This window comes from Periplaneta americana, chromosome 16 (genome assembly GCF_040183065.1).
Source record: "Periplaneta americana isolate PAMFEO1 chromosome 16, P.americana_PAMFEO1_priV1, whole genome shotgun sequence".
In the NCBI taxonomy this organism is placed as follows: Eukaryota; Metazoa; Arthropoda; class Insecta; order Blattodea; family Blattidae; genus Periplaneta; species Periplaneta americana.
In genome coordinates this window covers 162,849,414-162,876,245 of record NC_091132.1, presented here as the reverse complement: position 1 = coordinate 162,876,245, position 26,832 = coordinate 162,849,414, and the positions used below count along the sequence as shown (strand labels likewise).

The 26,832-nt window shown below is 34.3% G+C and overlaps 1 protein-coding gene across 2 annotated transcripts; it reads left to right on the top strand.

Annotated features, from left to right (window-relative positions):
- The first annotated feature begins 5,604 nt into the window (after positions 1-5,604).
- On the top strand, positions 5,605-26,832 carry LOC138691701 (zinc finger protein 235-like). Of its 2 annotated transcripts, XM_069813964.1 has the most exons (5): positions 5,605-6,108; positions 12,337-12,437; positions 13,091-13,228; positions 18,990-19,072; positions 23,238-26,832. In XM_069813964.1, the coding sequence occupies exons 2-5, from the start codon at positions 12,342-12,344 to the stop codon at positions 24,271-24,273; spliced, it is 1,353 nt and encodes a 450-aa protein (XP_069670065.1). In that variant the 5' UTR covers positions 5,605-6,108; positions 12,337-12,341; the 3' UTR covers positions 24,274-26,832. The 2 variants fall into 2 exon arrangements, with proteins under 2 accessions (XP_069670065.1, XP_069670064.1); XM_069813963.1 differs by lacking the exon at positions 5,605-6,108 and having other exon boundaries at positions 12,234-12,437.

Below are 26,832 nucleotides of genomic sequence, written 5' to 3'. Positions count from 1 at the left end.
GGAAGAAAAAAAATTTACAACTGTGAGAAAACAATTCACAGATACTTCTGTCATGTTGTTACTGTAGTATGTGGAAGTACGTAAGCTAACTGAAAATAATACTGTATTAATTCTAAAATATACGTCTCTCAAAATATTGTTGTTCATGCCCGAATATGTGTTACTGTTAAATTCTAACTGTATAATCACCTTGCCAATATAGTAAGATAGGCGTTGTGCATATAATCTCTTAATTTGTAAAAAAAAAAAAAAAAAAAAAAAACCTATATACATCTCTCAGAATATTAGTCTCTATGTTAACAATGACTTATTGCGAGTTTATATTGTATCTTTATTCTGTGTATAAATTAAGAATTAATACAATGTGTTCTGAATTTCTGAGTTATAGTTTCTAAAGTCATATTAAAAACAATAGGAAAACAGCGGTCAAGGGGTAAAAAAATCTTCTAGTATAAATTTAATTATATACTTATATATTGATTTTGTGGTACGACTGATACAGAGATAAATTTTGGCTGTCAATGACACCCCAACGGGTTCAGATTGGGAACAAGGAAATTCCATGTTTATCGTCAGCTGTCTCTGAAATTCAAGTGAGAGCACACAAACACATACACACACACATACATGAAATTATGATCAGTTTGAACCTTTACTGAATCCCTTTCAGAGATATATTGTCAGAATGTTTCAGCATCAAAACACAAACTTATCAATTCTATATTCTGTTTTGCTATATCTTTGTTCTGTTGATGTGAGAGCTTTAGATGCATAAGGAATTGAGGAGCTTTCTTCCAACATTTTCTTTAATTTCATTGAAGGAACGAAAAACTGTATTCATTGTTAAAATTCACCCTTTTTCATCGAAAAAAGTGCAGAACTAAAGAATTTTGTGCCTAGATTATGTTTTCAAAATATTGATTACGTAAATTTTTTTCATTGTTTAATTTTGAAAAAAAAAAAAGATGGGCGATATTATGTTTTGAAAAATAAGAGTGAAGTTATTAATACCGGTTTTAAAATTACTTTTTGAAAAAAAATATTGGAAAGCATGAAAACAGCTGTTTAGTATTTGAACAGTTGAATACTTCAATGAAAAATTTAAAACTAAAATAATTATCAAATAACAAATTGGAATATTTTAACAGGTTTGAAACGCAAAAATATTTTTCCTGAATTAACGTCATGACAAGTAACAGCATTACAATATTACACACATAATAAACGCAAAATAATTATTCTTGCTGCAAAATTAAGAGAGTTTCAATTTTGAATAATTTCCATGGAAAAATTGTTCCGGGGCCGGTTATCGAATCCGGGACCTTTGGTTAAACGTACCAACGCTCTCCCACTGAGCTACCCGGGAACTCTACCCGACACCGATCCAATTTTTCCCTCTATATCCACAGACCTCTAAGTGGGCTGACAACAGTCAGGGAAAAATTGCTCCCTTTTTGCATAATACTCGTCACTGTACGTAACAGAAAACCACAATTTAAAGTCACACAGAGTTAGTGTGCACAACTAATGTTGGTTGCTTGACTGTTGTCAGCCCACTTTGAGGTCTGTGGATATAGAGGGAAAAATTGGATCGGTGTTGGGCAGAGTTCCCGGGTAGCTCAGTGGGAGAGCGTTGGTACGTTTAACCAATGGTCCCGGGTTCGATACCCGGCCCCGGAACAATTTTTCCCTCGAAATTATTCAAATTAACTTTACTTGAGTTTCAAGTTTGTTATCTTTGTTAGTACTTCATGTTCAGAAACGAAATATGTAATCCTTATTCAAACTTTAAGTCACAAGGTTGAGTTTTTAGAAAGTGACATCTTTTTACTAATCAGAGATACACAACATTAAAGAAAATATTAATAATAATAATAATAATAATAATAATAATAATAATAATAACAATAATAATAATAATATAATAATAATAATAGTAATAATATAATAATAATAATAATAATAATAATAATAATAATAATAATAATAATAATAATAAAATGCAATGCTTGGCATCCAATTCGAAACAGTCACAAAGAACAGAATTGCAATGTTGTGGTTGTTCATCTCTAGCTCTGCTTTCCAGAAGAACACTGTACCCTCGTAATTCTGCATTCTCTTTCCAATTTTTGCCAAAATATTCTTCTAGCAATTTTTTGTACATCATTGCGTTTTTTTTTTTTTTTTTTTTTTTTTTTTTTTTTTTTTTTGCGGAAATCACATGTTACAATGGAATTTCTCTAAGTTCAAACACACCATAATATTCTTTCTTCACTAGTGTCTTTTAGTGTAAACATTTTTTCAAATCTGTAGTTCATTACTGTCGTAAATCTTGTTGTTTTGGACCCACCCTTTTTTCGAATTTTTTTAAATTTCAGTCTCTTCACCGCACTTATTCAGTTATTGTAAATATTATCTAAATCATTGGTCATCAGCACACGCTGAAATATGTAAGTAAAGAGTATTCTGTGCAACATTATATGCGCCGTTGTGCAGCAGGCGGAGAGGTAGAGAGCATACCTGCAAGCAGCTATGGTGGACCATAGTGCAATCTCTTATCCGCGGGTAAGTGACGCTAGCCCGAGGGTGCACTGTGCTGATGACCACTGATCTGAATCTTCAAATCATAAATAAACCAATTAACTCCAAGTTTGTTTACAGTGCCGAATTGTTTGCAGACACCATTGTATTCATCACGAGTAACAATGACGGTTTTCTTACTTTTTGATTGTTGACTTCGAATACGGTCACGATGCCGAGATCTTTCCCCATGTCTCCTACAAAGTCCTCCATTCCACATGACAGTAGAGTAAGTAGCTACTTAGAAGGAGTTTGTTATAAAACAGATGAGACTATCATCCAGCGATGGCCTCAGTTTAAATTATTATTAGTAGTAGTGCTCAGGAGGATTTACTGCCTGCAATCAAATAAAAGTGACAATGGAATCAATACCGCCAAATTCGTTTTGCATGTGGCCGGGAGTGGGTTAACACCTTTAGCAAACTTAAGGAAGCTATTACTTCTCCTTCTGTGATAGCTATGACGTATTTTTCCAAGACGTTCGTGTTGCAAACGGATACTTGTAGCACTGATTTGGCGGCAGTATTTTTGCAAACTCTTCTGGAAGGTAATAGACAGACTGCTTATACCTCAGGTACCCTTACAGTCCAGGATCTGAAATACTTTATTAGTGAGTTAGAGCCCCTTGGCGTGAAGTAGTTTATGATGAACGATACCTCGAGCAAGCTGAATTTCATTTGGAGGCCGATAATCAGGATGTGAGATGGATTCTCACTAGATCTAGGATGTCAGATCATTTCGCCTGTTGTGTGCTCTGTATTTCAGATTTTAAACTCTCTGTTGAACATATTAGAAGTAAGCCAGAATATCATCGCCGATACCCGCATGTTCGAGGCATATCCGGACGAAAAAGAACATGGAAAGTTGTATCTAGGTAGTGTGGTTCCCATTATTTTGTGTGTGGTATCCTTGATGTTTCAAGAGAAGTAAGAGAGAAAAAAAGAGGTATAGAAAAAAAAAGAAGTAAGATGAGTTCAAGGAAAAACAAGAGGAGAAAGAGGACTTCGGATTTAAGTTAAATTACTATTTAAATCCTTAAATGATAAGTTCATACAAACTTGTAAGTACATGTGTCATATAAAACTATGTCTAATATTGGTATTTTAATAGCATCTAAAAATGTCTATTTTGTAGACAAACCTATTTTGACCTATTAAGTATGTTTTATTTCTAATAGGTCAAAACACACATTTTTATTCCGAAAATTTGTTTTTAAATTCGAAATCTGTTGCTGGTTCTGCTGGAAAAAAGGGATAATCTGGAGCAAGTTCTGCAGAGAAATGTAGGGCTGAAGGACCTGTGTACTGCTTCAGACATTCTAGCTCGGAAGAACATGGATTTATAGTATAAAATTGCTATACAACTAGTACCAAAACTGAAATACCCTCCTGTTATTTCAACCAGAGTATGTGGAGCATTCATTTTCAGCATAGGCTATAAATTGTGTTGAGTGAGAGACGGCATTGCTTTTCAGTTGAAAATTTAGGAAAAGCATTACTAATTTGTGAAGCTAGTTAAGGACATTAATAAACAACTCTTAGTAAAAATTGATCATATTTGGCTTGTTTGTGTACTGAATTTATGTCTAAAACTTATTTTTCACATTTAATTGTTTAGTTTATATATAACTAGTAACATAGATACTGTATTTGTTGTTGTTGTACTTTTAGAAGTAGTGGTGGTAACAGTATATAAGCATTTAAAATTATTCCGTTCTAAAAGTGAATTTCTGATGATTTGGAATATGTTTTTAAAGAAAGCGTTATTTTTTCTTAGAGCCTGTTTTCAATTCTTTAGATACTATTTCCTACACTTTAAGCCTATTTTAGGCACCTAAAATTACATTTTAAAAATCTGTACCCTACTCATGACTCGGGAGTTAAGAGAGAGTATGGATTGAAACGTGTATAAGTAAACACAGATTTTATTTAGTCTTGAATATAATTAGTCATTCTACTTTCATCATAAGCTTAGACGTTACATCACTATTTTACTTTTACCGCCATTTCGTAACACGGTTTAGTTTTCAGAAGTATATCTGACATAATTTAAACTTATTCACTACATTCATTTTATTCTGACAATATACTAGCACACACTGACATTGACATCTGCTATTTTACGGCAGCCACCGGCGTAGCTCTGTCGGCTAAGGCGCTTGCCTGCCGATTCAGAGTTGCATATTACCTGGTCGGGTATTTTCCGAGGTTTTTCCCAGTCGTAAGGCAAATGTCAGGTAATCTTTGGCGAAACCTCGGTCTCATATCGCCAAATAACATCTCGCTATCACCAATCCCATCGACGCTAATATCCTCGTAGTTGATAAAGCGTCGTTAAATAACCAAGCAAAATAAAAATATCTTACGTCTCCGTTCAATTGGGAAAGGTGACGTGTACCAAGTAGGCCTAATCATTAATAATTGTGTCTTGCACTGTAGCGTATTTCGCCTTAAAATAGAAGGTTAACTTAGGTGGAATAGAAGCAAAACGACTTGGGAATTAAAATGTGGTAGAATTATATTAAAGTGTATATTCCAACCTCATAGTTATGAAACAAAAGGTACCGTATCAATTCTTCAAGATTGTTTGAACCAAAATGCAACACTGCTAGAGTAGCCTATTTAATCATAGCAGGCTAATTTAGGCCCAAGAATATAGCCTATAACAAGTTTATATTTATATATCCTAATCTTGTCAATTCTAATAGCTGTAGTATTTAATTTAAAAAGTTAGGTATGAATTTTAGAAATAAATGTAAATTTCAATTTATATATTCTTATTGTGTAGTAGTCTAGATCATGGCAGTAGACATAACACAAATATTGTATTATATACTTCTTAATTTCATTTCAGGAATCCGCCCCTGACTATGAGTAATACTCTTTCAGGGGCGAGCTAGAGTTGTTTTGTTTATTTATATTTGATGTTACAATTATCAGCAATATAAATAAATAAACAACAAATTGCTACTTTTTCTTATTAAATTTAACAAATATTAAAATCAAGAAGGCCGTGTACCAACAACCTCTGACCCCTGTCTCTTATTATCAACAGAGTAGTGGCAGCCGTGGTAAATTTTACTGCATTCGTTTTTCTATATTTGAAGTGGGTCAAGTGAATTACGCTAATACCAGAATATAACTACGTGACCATTTGCAATCAACGTTCAAAACAGTCCTCAGGCTATATGTACTTACTGTGCGAGTATTCCTGTAACAATGAGGTTACAGTAACATAATCTGATATTCTTGAAATATCTATATTCTTGCGTTACAAGATTTTTGATTCTAGCGTGACTGCAGTTAAATCCATCGTGTTATATTCATTTTGTAGAGTATCGGTAGTCCTGTGTGAAACCTTTGAATGCAATTAAATCTTATGTGAAAACGTTTGACTCCATTTAAATCTATTTTCTAGTTTTGAAAGGAGACGGAATATTGGGCATTGTTGAAGTGTGGTTATTAGGTTTAAACATTGAAATTATAAACAAAAATACGTGTAAGCGCGCTTGCAATTATAATAAAAGAGGTAAGTAGGCTATATACATTTTAATAGCTAAAGTCATTTGATGTAACTTTGTACCACTTGTATCATATTTTTATTCTTACTGTAGCCTACCTACAGTAATATTTTTTCAAATTATTGTTTAAAAATGAATTATTTAAGAAATCTACATATTTTACGGGTTGAATCAAGAATCATATTTTTAAAAGGTGAAATTTTACATTTAGTGGTGGTACAGAGTTACATGGCTAACTGCGGAAACTGTATCACATAAGTATTTTCCTATTAATTTCATTTCGGTCAATTTTTAGTTTCCTACGGCCACTTACAACGGACTTCTTACGAATATTCACACGTTTATTACTGTAGTTTTGGAGCAGGAAATCAATTTAGAACACTTTTATCTCAGCCACGACACATTTAAATGTTTATTGTACAATATAAGTGCAATTATCACTGCAATGACAAAATAATTCCTTAAGATAACACAGAAACAACTTCGGAAACGTAATTAACAGTGTCGCAATTACACTTCACTTGAATTAGATGACTCAGAATTCCCGCAGACGACATTTTATAGGTGTAGCAGGGATGCCAATATCGACTTAGGAAATGAAACTGTGAGGAAAGTTACGACAGGTGTGCTAAACGTGAGGAATGTTTACAATAGGTGTGTAGCACTTTAGGTTAGGTTTGTTTAGGTGTGTATGATAATATGTATGATTACCACAGTTGGCGACACTGCAATATTCTCCCACTCCACCTCAAATAACATTATAAGACGAAATATGGCCGCCTTCTTTCAAGTACGACGATTTTCCTATATCCGTAAGGAACCTATTTAGGGCGGGTTGGGTGGTACCACAGTTATCCCATTTATCACATCGAGTTTCTACTACTCCAATCTAGAAAAATAATGTATTTTCAGTGTTTGTTTTTAATTCCCTATACTAGCAATATCAAAGTAAAAATTCACCAAAAGTTTATTCAAAAACGTAGAATATTTACCATATATATAGCAATAGGCCTACAATGTACTAGCACTACAAACGAAAATATAAACATTATTTTTATGTGTTTATTGCCTACACAAACATTTGATATAAGTTATTTTTAATTCGCTAATCATATTCTTCACAATCTTAACATAGGCCTATTCCGTTCACATGTGCCCTCTTTATTTACTAACTTATTAATTTTCTTTCTTACTTCAAATTGGTCAGGTCACATCATTTGCCTTCCCTTCTTGACGTTACCACTGATTTTCTATTTGGAGATGGGACCATGCAGTTCAAAGCCATTGACTGTAGGCCTTTACTTAAGACCATAACAAAATGATCATAGCACAGAGAAATAACACACTCGGTGAAAACATATTTGTGTGTTTATTTTGCAATTTATCACTATTGTTTGCCTTATGATGGAACACAAACATATAGCTTCTTGTTGACAAAGTTTGTAGTGTTTATAATCTGTTGTGTTTCCTGTAATATCTTGCATTATTGCTCATTGTCTTCTCTTTGGGGAATCCTTTTGACATCATGGCATCTAAAAATTTCAATCCATTATGGAAATACAAGACGAGTGTAAAAATTAGAACAATACTTAAATAAACACGGTCAAAGAAATTTCATTAATGAGTCAACTGTGTGGCACTTAGTAATAAAAATAAATAAATAAATTCTTCAATGAAAATTAAAAGTGTGTCTGTAGTAGAGCTAGTAGTTAGTCTATATTAATTTCATGTAATAACTGCCTGATGTTATTTAATAAACAAATTGATTAAATTTATGAATAATCAAATTTAAATGCTTTTGCCTACAAAACTGTAGCAGTACAAAGTAATTTAGAATTCATCTTTTATAAGTTCCAGTAAGTCAAGTATCAACAAATGAAAACAGATAATATTCGCCACACATTTGCACTGGTTTTAGTTAAATATGCTTAATTATATGAAATATATAGTGACTTCATATGTATAATTGTTTTTATCTTTTTGATGTTTTTAACTTTTAACTGCAAGATTCCTTACATTATTTAACACATTTTAATATGTATTCCAATGTTTTCATAAGATGTGAACTAATTATGTCTGAAGATGCCAAGATTCGGCGAAAACGTTCAAACTGTTAATAATAATATTGTGTTAAGTAATTACCATAGCAATTTAGATTACAATAAGTCATATGACTGAACATTATCTGTTTTTATTTGTTGGCACAAAGTAACCCTGGAATCGAACCAAAACAGCACTGTCGGATTAATTTTATGAGTTTTGCAGGACATGGAATTATTTATGTCAACTAGGTTATTATTGTATTTTAAAGAAGAGAGAATGAGCATTAACATTTATAATAATTGTAATGGTAAAATAAAATTATATACATAAAATATATATAGCTGAAAATCGTACATAAACCAGCTACTATAAACAGAATATAATATTTACCACTTGGAGCCTTAGATATTCTTCAGGGACCGGACATAATAGATAGAAAGCAAGGCATAGAGATTTTGGGTTATGGAGATGGGCTTAAGCACCAAAGATATAGACCCTATCACACTTAGGATATGTGAAATTAAATCTTGTATAAAATCGGGAACAGGTACAAAGTTACACTGACCGGTACAAAGTGATCCCAATATGTAATATGGGAATAACATGAATCCTTTAGCACAGCCATTTAATTTAGCCAAAAACAATGGTAAAATCAGTACCATATTATAGACTCGTTAATATATTTCAAGTACATTGTCTGTACATAAACAGTCTTACTAATAAACCGTGTATAGTTTTTATACGAGACTTATGCAGAGTTGAGACAGAAAACGTTACTAATAAACCGTGAACAAGCTATGGACGTATAAACAGGCTGTAACTATACAATGGGAATTGCTTTGCAGTAGTTATATACACGAAACCCCTTGTTTAAGCGTTGTATATAGCGAAAAAATGGCCGCCCCTCTAACAGCTGTTCGTATCGACTGTCATTTTATGATGATGGTTACCTTGTAACCACAGAAGAACAAACCAAAGAGCACAGAATAATAAGAATAATATTGCTGTAGCTTGTACTCTTTGACCAAAATGTAGTGTGGTAATCGATTAGAGCCAGTTGTACTATCGATATTTAACACGCCACACTAGAGCCCTCTACCGGATGCAATAGAGAACCTCAGATATTCTATTACCTTTCGTAACGAAGTAATGACGAAACTATGACGTAGCTATGTAACAGTCATACTGTTATACACGACGTATGTAGTGATTATTAGTAAGGAATTTACACACGACTTATAAACGAGCTACTCATTGTATAAGTATAAGACAGTTAAACGTCTGTATATTTAGAGTTTTTATTAGTAAGACCGAAAATAAATGTAGTTGATTTTTCGTCAGAATTACAGATTAGTAAATATCCCTTAACCACCCAGGTCTAAATTAAGTTGCACACTCACCCAGACATGGTCACAGAGACCGCTGAGAAAAAAAATATATATAAAAATAACAAAACAGCACAGACTACTGAAAATTATTCCAGATATATTTCAATATGTCTGAAACAAGATTGTCACATTGAAATTATTTAAATGAATAATATAAAGATACTATTTTGATAATATTTAAGGCTGTCATAAATGTTGTTAAAATTAAAGGGATTTTCAAAATGATCAATTCTGTGATTTTTTTCTTGCACTTTTACACATTTTTCGATGTTAATCTTCAGATTAGACCCTGCATAGTACATAATTGGTCTTTACTTTAACAAGAACGTCCTTTTGTTATAAAACTACAAATTCTAAAAATGTAATATATTTTTTAGGATACACTGAAACATTGCAATTTACATATATTTATTTGGGATCTTCTTTTCACTTACTTCAATTTTTCCTTACCGTGTGCCATTGCAGTTATGGCATGTCTCTTTTTTTTTTAGTGGGTTATTCTGCGACGCTGTATCAACATCTCAGGTTATTTAGCGTCTGAATGAAGTGAAAGTGATATTGCTGGTGAAATGAATCCGGGGTCCAGCACCGATAGTTACCCAGCATTTGCTCATATTGAGTTGAGGGAAATCCTCGGAAAAAACCTCAACTAGGTAATATGTCCCGACCGGAATTCGAACCCGGGCCACCTTGTTTCGCGGCCAGACGCGTTAGCCGTTACTCCACAGGTGTGGACAAGCATGTCCTCACTGTACACTCCAAACAGAGAGGTTTCCTGCAACAATGACAAATGTATGCTCTTTTCTGTTGCTTCTTTGGCGGACAGGTATAGAAATTTTTCTGCTTCTCAAGTTCCTCTTCAAATGATGACACAGCCGTTTTAGAGCCAAAGAGTCTTCTGCTGGAGACTCGGGTTTCAAAAGTAATGAACTTGTTGTTTCTAATAATGCATATCGGGAGTTACGAGTACGTTTTCAAGATTCTTCATGATAAAAACATTCTGGAAATTAATTCGTTGTCATTGTAGGAACTGTACATGATAAATGCACTAATTGTGCTAATGTGAAGAATTCTAAAAAAAATATGGCCGTAGGCCAGCGTCTGGTTCGGCGACCACAGCTATTTTGTGCACACTTCATGTCACCATTAGTCAAGTTATAACATGCAATAATTTCTGATTTATCACTTACATCATCAAAAAGATTTGAGTGATGCATGGAGGATACCTGAACGACAGTCCTATTCTTTCTTGGAATGTGAGACACATTATTCGTGAACCCGAAGATCATCATTCATATTTTGATCATCGCTCTCACTAACATCACTCAGCTCTAACTCAGATTCTGACACATGCTCGCTTACTATCACGAAATCTTCGTTGCAATCGAGATCATAAGAGGCTACTTCCTTTGTCGTCCTCATACCATCGTGATATAGTACTGTTGAAATTAGGAGCATTTACACTGGTGGCCATAATTCTGGAAACTTTTTGTTTTTGAACTGAATTATTATAACATCTGCATTGATTCATAGATTTTTACAATTGAAAATGTTACTCGTGACTGATTCGTTAATTATGGGGTTATAATAAAGGTATTATATTAAATCCTGAATATTTTAACAATAAATAATCATTTCTATGTGGGAAATTATATTCTTGTCGTTTAGAAGAGTTCCTTTGATCTTTCAATAGTAATCGACAAATCTGCCTCACATCTCTTGTACTTACTTTAGGTTTTCTACCAGCCCTAAGTGTTCCTTTACAAGATTTTGTGGATTTGTACTTCTGCCATACCTTCTGGATGCCAGACACTGTAGCACCATTACCAAATTTTCTTGCAATTTCCTTGAATGTGTAGCCTTCTTCTCGAAGCGTGACTGCCCTAGAAGGTGTCCAGTCCTTTCGTGGATCCATTGTGATAAAATGATCAATAAAATTTGTTGTAAAGCAATCAGATGTTAACCTAACGAAATCTTAAGTCAGACTAATGATAGAAACACAATAATAATGTCCACATTTTATGCTAACAGTGCTCAACAATGCTTCTACCGATGAACAATAATCTTAAAATATAAAATGGGCCAGTTTTTATTACAGTAAATAATGGGAAATTATAATGAAATCTGAAATTAATATTTAGATCTTAAACGACAAAAACATAATTTCCCACATAGTAATGATTATTTATTGTTAAAATATTCAGGATTTAATATAATACCTTTATTATAACCCCATAATTAACGAAACAGTCATGAGTAACATTTTCAATTGTATAAATCTGTGAATCAATGCAGATGTTATAATAATTCAGTACAAAAACAAAAAGTTTCCAGAATTATGGCCACCAGTGTACATTCACTGCATTCGAAGAGCCACGTTTGTTATTTATGATCTTAGGATTTTCAAATTCACATTATACGAAGGAGAAGGCTTGCTAGTCAGTGAGCACCCAGGCATGGTCTGCCATACTGCCCGAAATAATATAAATGCAATAAAATACTGCCAGAGGCAGTTACAAACAAACCCCTATGACAGAGGTCTTTATCAACAACAATAAACAATTGCACAGAATCACAGCTGCGCAATTAAATTTTAAATGGAGATATAAGCAGTGTGACCAACCGCAAAGGCCAGAGTGACCATGCCTGGGTGGTTGAGGAATATGATCATATTACTATGTAACATTATTACTTACCGACATGTTTAGAAAATTAAATTAGTTCTGTGATAGCAAATTGAAATAAGTGTTTCATCACAGCTCATTTTGTGTCAATCACTGCCAATTATGCAACCTTTTTTTCCAGTAGTGATGGATGTGATCAAGATGGAACCTGACTCTGATCCATTGGACTTACAACAACAGGATGACCCCTACGAAATAGGGGAGAATAACACTTTATCAGAGGTAAACTGAAAAGACTCACTATCTATTTTGTTTATCTGTTTGCTTGACAGTGCAAGAAAAATATACATTTTGCACTTTATATTCAGTAGACTAAATTAGAGTGCTTCACCGTAGGATCTTTCACTTCTGCTGTGGATAAAGTGGTAATATGCTAGCAGTTAGCTCTTACACGTTGATAGTATTAGGAATTTCTTCCAAGTAGCTGTTAATGGCGAAATACTGTAAAGTTGCTATGGTTACATTTGTCATCTCTGTAGCATATTTAAAACAATCTTGGATATATTGTGAGCGATAATTTGCTCACATAACTAGCACACAGTTCCACTTCGGTATTGTCCTTATGAATCAAATATTCTTCTTCGAAAAACATTTACACAGATTGTATAGGATCTAAATCAGCGTCTGTTACACATACAGTATTATTGTAGTACCTATGTAAAGTATTTTCGGAAGGAACCCTAGCCTTTTATCAGACGTTACCTGTGTCTCTTATGATCTAGTTCCTATTCTGCCTTCTGTATTCCTCTTTAATTTGTTGTCTATGTTGAAATAGTCAGTGATTGCCAAGCAGAACTAGATTGTAAGTTATTACACATATATTGTACTTTAAAATAGGTCAATAATTTTATCCAAGATGACTTTATTTTCTGTAGGAAGGCAATTTATCGCATCTGGAAGTGACGGGTATGAAGACGGAATGCGTGGACCACTGCTGGGATCTCAAATCACAGATAAAAGTTGAACACATTTCAGTGCCTATTACCTTTCCTATGGTGAAGTCTGAAGTTGATGTAAGTAGTTCACTATTAATATGCAGATGTACCAGTAGTGCTTATTTTAAGTATGTCATAGCCATTAACATAAGGGACCACATTCCTCAGAGTCCAAGCTGGGACCAAATAGGTAACTATCACAAGATCCCCCTCTTGGTTGTAATTTTGCCGATTCAGGTACAAAATACTACATAATTACTTCTTGCTCCCTCTATCCTTCTGCACTTACAGGGGCTTCAACTTATGAGCCATGAAAACGTAAATAATCTTATGGTTGCAAAATTGATTCAACATGCCATATTATACCGGGACATCAATTTACTTTTACTTCAGTTTTTATTGTACCTTAGTTTTTAAATGTACTTCACTCCCACCTCCTCTACTAGTGAACTTCCAATCCCACACAGAACCAAGGTGGCATATGCAGTCAAAGTTGCCTTACAGTCATAGTTAACAGTACTGAGTTAGTGAGTATAGTATGTTCCAGAAAAATATTCGCGTTTTCCAGTGACGAAAGAGATTTCAATATTGAATTATATTTTCGTACTTGTACTGTCGTCCATTTGCCTACGTCGCATCCTAGTTTCCTCCCCACACACTTCTGCTCGACCCTCTGTAAAAGCTAATGGCTGGTCTGTCTTATCTCTTTTCTGAAAATATTAATTTCTGTTAGGAATTGGAAGTCTACGTAATATTATACAACTGTTAAAAATAAGTAAAATAAAAGGGCCTCGTTAAGTAATAAACTGTCATGTGATTCCCCCCCCCTCATGTCTACGACCCTGCGACAGAATCATTTGGATGGACAATACTCGGCATGTCTGTATAATTTTATCTTTTGAGATCGGGAAGAATGAAGACTTAATTTACAGTACCTAAGGTACTCTTTTATAGGGTAGGTACAGAATTATTTCAACATGAGTTACTATTACGAAGGAACAAACTGCTACCGGTAATTGGAATTACGTACAATAGTCTATAGTGCGATAATATGCAGAAAAGAACTGAAGCATGTATGGAAATCAACGGCCACCATTTTAAAAAATGTGTCCAAATATCTATATAATGATTATTTTTCAATTTAGATTCACACTCTTTATTGTATGCTAAAATGTTGTAGTCAGTATAATATACACTGCATAATGAATACGTCCGACTGGATAGCTCAATTCGTGAGAAAACTCACTTATTGTTAATACTATACTATATTTTGATTAAAGAGAAATTCTATTGGAAAATACAAACACAAAATCGCGATATTTCCTAGTTTACGTAAATGGGTGAACTAATTTTCTTTCCTCCTATACCTAGTAAAGTGATTTGTTTGTATTTTATGCCAGTATCATCGAACTGCAGTCGTGGAAGGAGATAGCAATCGTTTTTTCCAGTTCTCAGTCATTAATCCAAAGTTATAGCCAGCCTATTATTAGAAGTGATAGTAGAAATAAAATGATGTCCCTGTATTATTGAATACAGAATGTCATGTCTGACATGCTAGGAATTTTACTACTGACTCATTTTTGTATTGGGTTTACTTGATGAAATGCGAGAAACATTGTTACGTCATGACGTGAGTTCTTTTTTCCAATACTTAACCTAACACTAGCATGCTAACTTCGCCTACACTCCTTCATAACTATTCACTAATGTTGAAAGTTAAACATTTACATTTAGAATCTTAAATCTTTGGTCACTTCATTTGACTTGAGAAAACCGGACCTTTTTCGCATGGCAGCTGAACCTGGTAGGGACAAAGGGACATGAATCAGACAACCGGTACTGTCCCGGCCAAATTGGAATGTCTGGTCACCTTATATTAACAATCTTGAACATTATTAACTGTTCTCTTTTTTCCAATGCTTTCTAAATTTGGCAGCTTTGATTTTTACATTGTAAATAGTATAATAATAAACAAATGTATAATTCTGTTGGTAACAGTGAATTATCTGGAATGCACGGGGAAAGTTAATGTTACATCACGGGATTTTATTTGGACTTTATAGAACTTTCCTTTGTTGTACTGGTGTAGCAATTAGTATGTTAGACTTTGAAACATAGGTTCAAACTGATATAGCATAAGTTTATTCAAAACTGACAAAAGATTTTGAAGTTCACCCAGTTTGCTAAGAAATGAGTTTATAAGAAAATAATAATAATAATAATAATAATAATAATAATAATAATAATAATAATAATAATAATAATAAACCGTCTTTTAATGTATCCAGCTGTTTGCTGACAACATGAAGTCCATTATAGTCCACTGTAATGTATTCAGTTTTTGCTTTTCATGAGAAATAAGGGGTATTTTGATCGGTGTCCATTATAGATGCCTGTTGCTATAGCGCTTTCAGAATAAGAAGGCATATGGCCTACGCCAATCGAGTGATAGCAGCAGTACGGCGTTGTCACACGGTGCACGAGACGTGGAAGACAGAGACAACAGATAAGGACAGAAAATATCAGTATCAGTCGCTGCTGGGTGCAGCGAGCGGACGGGTCGAGACTTGTTCCCTCATGATGTGTAATGTTTAAATATAATTACTCTTACTGAAGTAATTTTCATCCCAATTATTATTCTTCGCTTCACAGATCAGTAGATCTTGGAGTCACTAACTTGCGAAATAAAGTGACATATGTAGAAATTTACTTTGCTAATGTCAAACAAAGAATGTCTTAATTTAAAAAAGGAATGCTGCATATTGTATTGCACTATCTGACATGTGGAAATTATCTCCTGAAAAAAATTAAGGGCGAGAAACTTTACCCAAATGTTCAGACTTCTTTGTACAGCAGTGCTCAATTTATTATTGTTTATTTCTCCAGAGGAAAGATGAGATACAGTTTGTTTGTAGAGGCAGCCTATGAATCTAGCGATAAGAAAACGTTAACATGTTTGTAGATGCGTAATTTAGTATTGATATTGAAGTTGAAAAGTAATTTATTTTTCCTCTGTTAAATGGAGCCTATATAATTTAATTTAATTCTCTAGCTTATACCTTACTTAGGGTCCAGCGTTTTATATTCTGGTTACGAATCCGGTTATAATGCAACATAAGCATAATAATTATGTGTTCATACATAATTCAGTATTCATACTGAAACTGTAGATTATTTTATTTTTCTCTGTATAACTAAGTCTATCTAATTCAATTTTATTCTCTAACTGTTACGTATCTAGAGGTCCAAGGTTCTATATTCTGGCTAAGAATCCGGCTATAAGAATATAAGCGTATCTGTTGATATGTAGGTCTAATTCAGTACTCATACTGAAATTGAAGATTACTTTCTTTTACTTTGTTAAATCAAGCCTATCTAATTTAATTTAATCCTCAGGCTTATACCTACCTTGAGGTCCAGGGTTCTATGTTCTATCATTCTGGCCTGTGGCATATCCTACGAGCGGAGGTAGTTAGTGAATGTGAAAACCATAACCCAATAATATCGTTAATATATTGAAGGTAAATTTGTATATTAGAAAAACGTATACAATGTAATAGACCTATATTATATATAACGCGAGGTTTTTAAAATATAAATTGAGCTTCGAAATTGTAAAATCTTCTCGTTTCTAGCATGCCTGTATTTATTTTAAAAGTGAAATGTAATTAAATTGCTTATCTTATAAAGTTTTTAAATGCTCTTAAGGAAGAACGTTGTTAATACTCTTCGTATAACTCATCGAAAAAGAGGCAAGAGTGTTTATGTTTACAATATCAATCAAATATCTCATACGTTTAAGCAATATTTCGTCATATACCACTATAATATTGCAATGAAAAGCGGAAATCGTATCTTTGGTTATTCTCAGCTTTCTTCTTGCTTTCTAAGTTCTATAATGGCACTGCTAACACATAGTACTACTATAGTCTATTTAAAATATCATACGATGAAGTAGTACACGGTTCTGAAAATCATCCAAATAATTATCACGTTTATTTTGCGTTATTTTCCAGGAGAGGTAAATACTGGTATACCACCTATTTGAATTGTCTCTTTGCCCTATCCAAGAATACAAGATAACTTATGTACAGTACTTCTAAACCACACGCCTCTGCAGTCAAATTCTTTGTTTGTGAAAAACTGACACGCACTGCATCATAAGCAGTATATACAAAAAATCAGTACTCCTCGCCTGTGAGTGTAGAACTATCCTTTTGCGTATAACAGATGAAACATCAGAGCCACTTGCAATACCTTCAAGAGACATTGTTACGGTAAGTTACACACTACACAAGGGAAAACTATCCACGTCTGAATTTGAAAACAGAAAACAGAATCTATCTTCGTTTACAGAGAGGGACTTCAGAGCAAAATATCCTGTATATTGTAGGTTGGATATCTCTGTTTAGTCTTAAAGCGATAACACGCGACCCAGTTAACATATAATTGTCATTCTTGTACTGTTGGATTCAGAATTCGTAGCTCTATCGAATGGCACAGCTTAAAATTCATTCCTAGCCATAAATATTGTGCGCGCAAGAAAGAAACTAATACGCGATGCTTCAGCGAGACTTCGCGACGATTTAACTAGGCAACACCGCTTCACTGTCACTGGCTAGTCGAGATAGACCGGCCTGAACTAGCTCCGCCTTATATGCCTTCTTATTCCGAAAGCACTTTAGTAGCCAGAGTTGAGGTCTAGTCAATATATACTACAGGGCTGTGTCTTTTGCAACTGTACTGATGATTTTAATTTACTTCTTTTGTGGTTTATGGATAGACAGTATGGAAGAATGTGTTCCTGATCATCATCATGATTATTACACCACAGACAAGTAGGATTAAAATAATATTAATAATAATAGTAATAGTAATAATAATAATAATAATAATAATAATACTAATAATAACAGTAATAATAATAATAATAATAATGATGATGACAACAGTAGCAATAGCAGTTGTAGTAATAATAATAATAATAATAAGACAGTTTCGTTTATAAAGGATTTCGTTCTATTTTGTAATAAACAAATCTGTGAAAATACGCCCCATTTTTCAGTTGTTCAGTAGCTATCATCTGCTCGCAATTGATTCATTCTGCATTTTGTATATATTTTAATCCATATATTTTTATAATTTCTTGGACTTAGAGTTATAAAAATCGGCATTAATAACCTTTGTTGCGGACTTCGAACTGCCATGACATTCTTTACGTGTATGAAAACAGTTCCTTATTAGCTTGCAATGTTCCACAATGGTGATAAATTTCACGTTCTGTTCCTTATTCGTTTTCGAGTTGTGAATCTTCTCAAGCCCTGGAGACATTTTACGTTACATATAATTTTATAGTATAATTGAATAAAGCGAATTTGCATGTTTGGGGGCAAAACCGTTATTTTCTGCTATTTATCTTAGAAGTACACATATTAGAGAGTCTGTCTTTTTGGGGGATATCAAAGTTTGAGCAATGATATATAGAGCCAAATATATTTATGTGTCAGTATTTAATTTTTTACTGTTTATTTACATCAAATATCGTAACAAATTCTAGTTACGTATTTTGTAACACAATTATACATCAGATGATGATATTTTCAAAGCTGCAACTTGCCTCCAGTGCGTTTCAATACAAGCAAAAACCAGAATTTTTGGGAGAATTTTTGAAAAGATGTAATTCAAAGCAGTTAGGGGGGAACCAATTCTATTTCTTATAAAAGTCATAACAACCTTACTGAAAAGTCTTAATTAGGTTTCAAACACAGGTTTGTGACATACGAAACCAAAGCCTCAGATGGTCAGTTAAAGCTTTCTTCATTATTTACTCATTTTCCAGGAAGATTTGTTCGATGTGGACAGAGTTCAGCAGGAACAGAATGTGGAAGTATCTTCAGAAGAGGATGAAGTGTTGACTGACAGGTTAGTGTACTGTGCTGGTTTTTCTTCTTCCGTTCTTTCAGAACTTAATTTAATGAAGATGTAGGGAATGAATTCTACTATATTTGTGTGGTTATTCTTATTAACACCTGAATATATCTTAATAGTGAAATTACATAAGATTCTCAAAAATAATTGTTACAATGATAATTAACATACTGCAACTCCTACTATATATGCCCCTGTACTATTTTGCTGTCCTTCGAGGACCATGATCCCATTTAGAGTACGATCATGTCACTTATTTGATAAGCAACATTTCTACTATGGCTGCAATCCCTGTACATTATGTTAGTTTGCCGCTTTTCTTGCTGCGTAATTCGAGTGCTGCAACACTTGCAATAAATTTTTCCGGTCAGTACATACACATTGTGTTACCCTCGCAACGCCAACTTAGCTGGAGCTTTTCGACTCTCTGTTCTTTTTTCACTGCATTTTTAGTTTGTGTTTCCTGTCAGATTTTCATTGTATGAAATGCAGGCAAGATTATCTAAAATAACTGTTTTTTACTACGAAAGGGAGAGAAAAGGTTTGAAGATAAAGAAAGCTTTCAAGAATGTCTGTCCAAACATTTTCGTTCAATCCAACATTTCGTCCAGAAATATTTTAATCCACAAACTTTAGTCCAATATACATATTTTCCAATCGTGATCTATTTTGGATATTCGGATATTTGAAGCACATTTTAAACAGATGCCAAGAATATAACACCAAGTACTAAAGAACTCAAAAATGAACAGGTGTTGCTAGGGAAGTGCATACATTAGTATTACTTAAAATTATCAGGTATTGATCGCAAAGTAATTACTTCAAAAAAGGAATAAACCACTGTTCATAAAAGATGGCTACTGTTATCAACACCACTCTTATAATAAGAATCGAACCAGGATATATGGGCGATATGAGAATCGATCAACCTGTAATGAAATTACACAGCAACTCTCAGAACTCCGAGGATGGAAATTAGAGAAGGAAAATACACTTTCTAAGAAACAGCAGCTATGAATGGGCATGATCTTTGTTCTTTGAAATAACTAAAAATAAATATCATGTTTTATTTCAGTGATTCTTTTTTTGTAATAAACACAGCTATAAAAATTTCAAGTAAATAAATATTGACTTAAATATTTAAGCACAAAATATAAATAGGACGAAATTTCACATAATACTAAATTGACATGGACGAAAGATTTGTGGACAAAATTTGATGCAGGAGAAGCATGTATGTGGGCAAACGTAAAATTAAGACCAAATTACAAATGGAAGAAAACGTAATGGACTAACATTGTGCAAACCTGAAGAAAGGAAGGTGTTGGTCAAGAACTGAATAAAAACAGAGAACAATATTAAGTTATAACATCTGTTTCATAGAATCTTCTTTGAATTGTCAGTAGAATTTACTTTTTATTTCTACATGTCTTTATTCTATTGGTGTCCACACCTGTGGAGTAACGGTCAGCGCGTCTGGCCGCGAAACCAGGTGGCCCGGGTTCGAATCCTGGTCGGGGCAAGTTACCTGGTTGAGGTTTTTTCCGGGTTTTTCCCTCAACCCAATACGAGCAAATGCTGGGTAACTTTCGGTGCTGGACCCCGGACTCATTTCACCGGCATTATCACCTTCATTTCATTCAGACGCTAAATAACCTAGATGTTGATAAAGCGTCGTAAAAGAACCCAATAAAACAAAAAAAAATATATTAATTTCAAGTAAATAAATTTGGACTTGATCAGTTAAGGACAAAATGTATATAGGACAAAATTTCACATAGGCTAATACTAAAATAACATGGACGAAAGATTTGTGGACAAAATTTGATGTAGGACAAACATGTAACTGGACAAACGTAAAATTAGGACCAAATTACGAATGGACGGAGACGTAATGGACTAACATTGTGTTAACCTAAAGAAAGGAAGGTGTTGGTCAAGAACTGAATAAAAACAGAGAACAATGTGAAGTTATAACATCTGTTTCATAGAAACTTCTTCAAATTGTCAGTAGGATTTACTTTTTATTTTTACATGTCTTAATTCTATTGATCCTTAAGTTGGTGAACTTTATTTTTTACAATACCAATTAATATTTTCAAGCATTGGCAAATTCTGCTGTAGCGTTTTATTTTGACTGTGGCAATCAGCAGTAATTTATTTAATTTATTATCTTTATTTAGTAAATTAAACTTTTGTATGTAGAGTATTTATATAGTTCAGCAAATTTTGAGAAGTTGTGTTTTGATAGATTAATGAAGTATCATCAAATGGGTATGTTAAGACCACTCAACTGGTTCTAGTCAAAGCAATCACTGAGTGAAATTTGAGAATCACTGTCACTCACCCCACTTTCTTTACATTGTGGTTTACAGGGTGATTCACGAGGAGTTACTGTCCTTTGCGGAACTTAGTTTCGAAGACATTCTTAGCACAAAATGTCATATAATCATTTGTCCTATTCTTAATATTTTCAGAGTCACAGAATTGTTTCTAGCAGCCTCAAAACTCAAGCTTCGTGACTATATATAGTAGACTATGATACTGCTCAAAATTGCATTTTTATCTCATGTAAGATGATAGATTAAGCTATGTATGGCCATGTTACAGTAGTATTAGAATGGAAAATAATACAGATTTCGAATAAATCGCGTTAATATTCGTGTACACATTGCATGGGAACAGGGCTGTGGTATGCTGGCAACACTGCTTCTTATGTACGCGAATCATGTGGCAGAGCTAGTTGTATGGAGCGGACGATACGCTTACATTCACTTCGTCATTAATTGCTGCTTACGTGCAGTTCGAAGCAGTTGAAACATAACGAGATGCCATTGTTTTCTAATCGTATCTGGATGTTATTAATTTATGGCGAAACTGGTCACAGGCCACTGCACCTGCTCGCTTATGGGTATACCGTGACAGATAATTGGATCATGAATGTGAACGTTGCAGACACTAACTGGTGGACCTTTGAACAATACCTTTAAAAGATATGTGGAGACCAGTGTACAAAATTTAACAGTGTACCTCACATTATTGTGTATCATTTTCATGTAATTTTAAATTTGTTTATTTCTTCCAAACATTGTATTGTAATTTTGTTGGAGTGACATCAACTGTGTGGTCCTCAATGTAAAATAATACTGTATTCAAAGGATTAATTTTGTTTTATGCATAATTTTTCATTCTACTGGATTATTGATGAAATTGCATTAAACTCTAACGGAAATTACGTGTTTGTTCGTACTGAATTTAGTGCTGAAACCATATAATAACGAACGTTTCATCATAGATAACGAATAACGTAATCCATGTAATTAACATGTTACGATTACATAAATTTTGATTTGACTGCATTCTCAACAGATGTTTTTGCTTACAAATCGGTATATGTGTACATCCTCTCAGAAAGCCTGCCAAATAGATAATTGGAGCAGCATTCAGTCTGTTGGGATGCAATGAGCTCGCGAAGTAAACACTTCTACTATCTACAATGTTGTTTACAAAATAGCCGAATGTGACGTCAGAAGTTATGATCCAATGCTACGTAGTGCATAGCAATCAAGTCCGTAGTAGCCAATAAACGAAAATGCTTGCTTGATTGATGACTTGTTCACTAAACAAACAAGGATACCTCATCAGCAATTTGGGGTTATGAAATCAGAAAATACTTTGGAAGAGAAATAATGTAAATATAATGTAGAATAACACGTTAACTTTGAACACTGACATTGTTAGTATCTTCTGTGCAAGGTTTTAAACATAATTGTAATATATTAAGCCCTTATCTTTTCCACATAACTCATAATGAAACTGATTAGTACACTGCCTTCTTAATTCAGTGCTGCACAGTGATGCCATGGTTTTTAAAAAAATAGTCTATGAAGAAGGCCGTGTTTGAAGCATACATTTCCAAAGCTCCCTAATGTGTAGTTTATAAGTTATCTAGTTGCTAGTCACTAGTGTGTAATATGGACTTTGAGACACGGCCTTAGATGTATAGTTATGGTTTTTTTATTTAAGACGCTAGCAACTGCAGAGGTTATATCAGCGTCGCCGGTGTGCCGGAATTTTGTTCAGCTTGCGTAATACTTTTTTTTTTTTTTTTCACGAAATTGGTTATTGTGTAGACCGATAAATTTTATATCCATTTCAGCATTGTGGATAATGTTGAGAAGAGTGTGTCACAAGAACAAGCCAGCATTGATCGACAAGACAAATGGACTCAGTTCGGAAGCAACAGACCAGAGGGTGCGGAAATTAGAGACATAAGCAATATTTGTATCAAGTGTCATATATGCAACGAGGGTTTTGTTACACTAGAATCTCTGGAATTTCATTTTGATACACACAAAATAAAATCATTCAAATGTGTCGTCTGTGGGAAGTTTTTCATGCAACTGAGTGATATAAAGAGGCATGCAGTTCTACATACAAACGGGTTGTCATTTCCTTGTGATACTTGTGGGAAGTCTTTCAGCAGACCACGTGATGTCAAGAGACATGCAGTCATACATACAAACAGGATGCCATTTCCTTGTGATACTTGTGGGAAGTCTTTCAGCAGACGACGTGATGTCACGAGACATGCAGTTCTACATACAAACGGGATGTCATTTCATTGTGATACTTGTGGGAAGTCTTTCAGCAGCTCACAAGAGCTCAAGAGACATGAAACCATACACACAGGAGAGAAGCCATTCAAATGTGAAGTGTGTGGAAAAAGTTTTTTACTAAAGGCAAATCTTAAGATTCATGCGCGCATACACACAGGCGAAAAGCCATACAAATGCGAAGTGTGTGGAAAGTGTTTCTCGTCATCTACAGTTTTAAGCAGACATGGACGCTCACACACGGGTGTAAAGCCGTACAAGTGCGACGTTTGTGGCATGTGTTTCTCGCAATTAGGACACACAAAGCGGCATATTATGCGCTTTCATACAGGCGAATTCATATGCGAATTGTGTGGAAAGTGTTTCTCGGCATCCACTGATTTAAGCAGACATGCACGCTCACACGCGGGTGAAATGCCATACAAGTGCGACGTTTGTGGAAAGGATTTCTCGGAATCGGGACACCTCAAGCAGCATATGCGCATTCACACAGCTGAAAAGCCATTCACGTGCGAGATTTGTTCAAAGCGTTTCTTAGCACCATCAAAATTAAGGAGACATGCACGTACACACAAGTGAAATTCATGCATCGTAATTTTTAAGTGCAAATGCATTCATTCACACAGGTATAAGGCTATTCTAAATCTCTGTGTGTGTAAAGTGATTCTGGTAATTGGTATACTTGGAAAAAAATGTTAGCATTCACACAGGCTAAAAGCATTAATCTATGGAATCTGTATTTCACAAGCGGGACGCACAGAGGCAAGAGACCATTCAAATGCGATGCATGTTGAAAGAGTTATCCTGAATCTTAAATTTAAAAAAGAAACATAAGGTCCTTCACACAGGCGAATTATGTTTGAATGTGATATTTACGTAAATGGATAAGTTGAAAAAGGATGTGGGATATTCCACGTGAAACCTGATAGCCACAAAGAATACGAAATTTTAGTTTATTTTAATTATAATACAAAAATTAAGTAATCACACAAATTTATATCTCCATAACATGAACTTCCTCTGTAATTGTCCGCATGATATGAAATATTGAACGTAACATATTTCTACGTCAGTCAGCTTTCTGGAGAAAGATTACTCGTGAAATATTAAAGCTGGGATCGCCTCTTTCTTTCCCATTTCGAGGGGAATTTTATGTAGAGTAAGAGTGACAATAATTCATTTATTTATTTACATATATTTATAAAATATGACCTACTTTGCCAAATTAGAAAATTATTTGAAAATCACAGTGATTCCTTGTGTGGCCCGTAACGCACTTCGGCGAGTAATATGTAATATGTTTGTCAAGCTATAGAAAATGCTTTGCTTTAACACAGAGTAAGGACCATTACACACTTCAGCGAGAAATATGTAATATGTTTGTCGAGCTATGGAAAATTCTTTTTTTTAGCACGGAGTAACGCTCGAAATAAGGCATAGCTGACATTGGTCGCCGAGCAATTTTTTGAAAACATAGCTACGTATTTCCCGCTTGCACCGGTAACCTAACCTAATTATAGCCTATAAAATTATATTACTTGAATGTAATTGACCAATTAATAGAAAGTCAGATGTTCAAATTCGTGTAACTTTATTTCTATCATCGCATAACAAACGTAAAACCTTGTATCGTATCATATACAAGGTCTTTGATCCAACTGCCTTCCGTATGATGTAATAAAACTCGTGTTTTAATTATCTATACAGAGATGGCTGCACTGTGTAGCAACATATTTCTCGTTGTAGTGTGAAGACGTTAGACTAAGCTAAGCGGTGTTCACACAATACATAGTTCATAGTGTGTAATCGGTCTTAGAAGAAGAAGGTGGAATCAGTTTTCAAAACTTAGTGCATTCCTTTAATTGTAGTAAAAATTAATTTTTCATTAGGAGCACCGTAATTTTACCCAGCACTCAAAGTGCTACATTGACTAATTCGATCGCATATTTACTTGAAGTCATGTGGCCACTTGGCTACCTATAGATGCTGAATGAACTGGTAACAGTATATATATTATTTTAATGTACAGAAGTACATATGATATTTCCATCCAGATATTCTGCGTCATCATACGATGAAAGAGTAATGGAACGGAGAAAAATTTTCTCCGGCACCGGGATTTGAACCCGGGTTTTCAGCTCTACGTGCTGATGCTTTATCCACTAAGCCACATCGGATACCACCCCGGCGTCGGAGAGAATCGTCTCAGATTAAGCTCCAACTCTTGGATTCCCTCTAGTGGCCGCCCCCTGCACTACATCACAGATGTCTATGAACGTAGGACCGAAGTCCACACGTGTTGAGGTGCACTCATTGTGAGTGAGTAGTTGGCTGGGATCCGACGGAATAAGCGCCGTCTTAAATCACGAAGTGATTTACGCATATCATATATATTATTTTAATGCACCGAAGTACATATGATATTTCCATGCAGATATTCTGCGTCATACGATGAAAGAGTAATGGAACGGAGAAAAATTCTCTCCGGCACCGGGATTTGAACCCGGGTTTGAACTAGAGGGAACCCAAGAGTTGGAGCTTAATCTGAGACGATTCTGTCCGACGCCGGGGTGGTATCTGGTGTGGCTTAGTGGATAAAGCATCAGCACATAGAGCTGAAAACCCGGGTTCAAATCCCGGCGCCGTAGAGAATTTTTCTCTGTTCCATTACTCTTTCATCGTATAATAACAGATTATTCACTTCGTGTAGAAGAGGTAATTCTCATAATACTGCGTTATTGCTAGTTAATCTCAGTGATCAAAGTGTTCAGTTATATGAATATCACTTACTTTAATAAAGAAACACAGTTGCTACTTTCATCAGATTCAAAAGCTTTTCAAGTGAATATACAGTAGCCTCAAAAGTATTTTGCAGTTAAGATTATATGTTGGCAGTACTGTTTGCATGCAGTTTCAACAACGCAAAAGCACACAGCTGTGTCATTTTATGACTAGTGCCGCATTGCTGTGGTTATGTATCTAGGAAAGAGGTAAGTTCACAGAATAACAATATAAATGCATATTCCATTAGCTCATAATTATTTTGTGGGTTGATTTCGTGGCATGGTATTTATTAAATATATATGTTTTGGCAATGACCATAATAAACATGAGGAGCAAAATGTTGGCGTGTTGTGA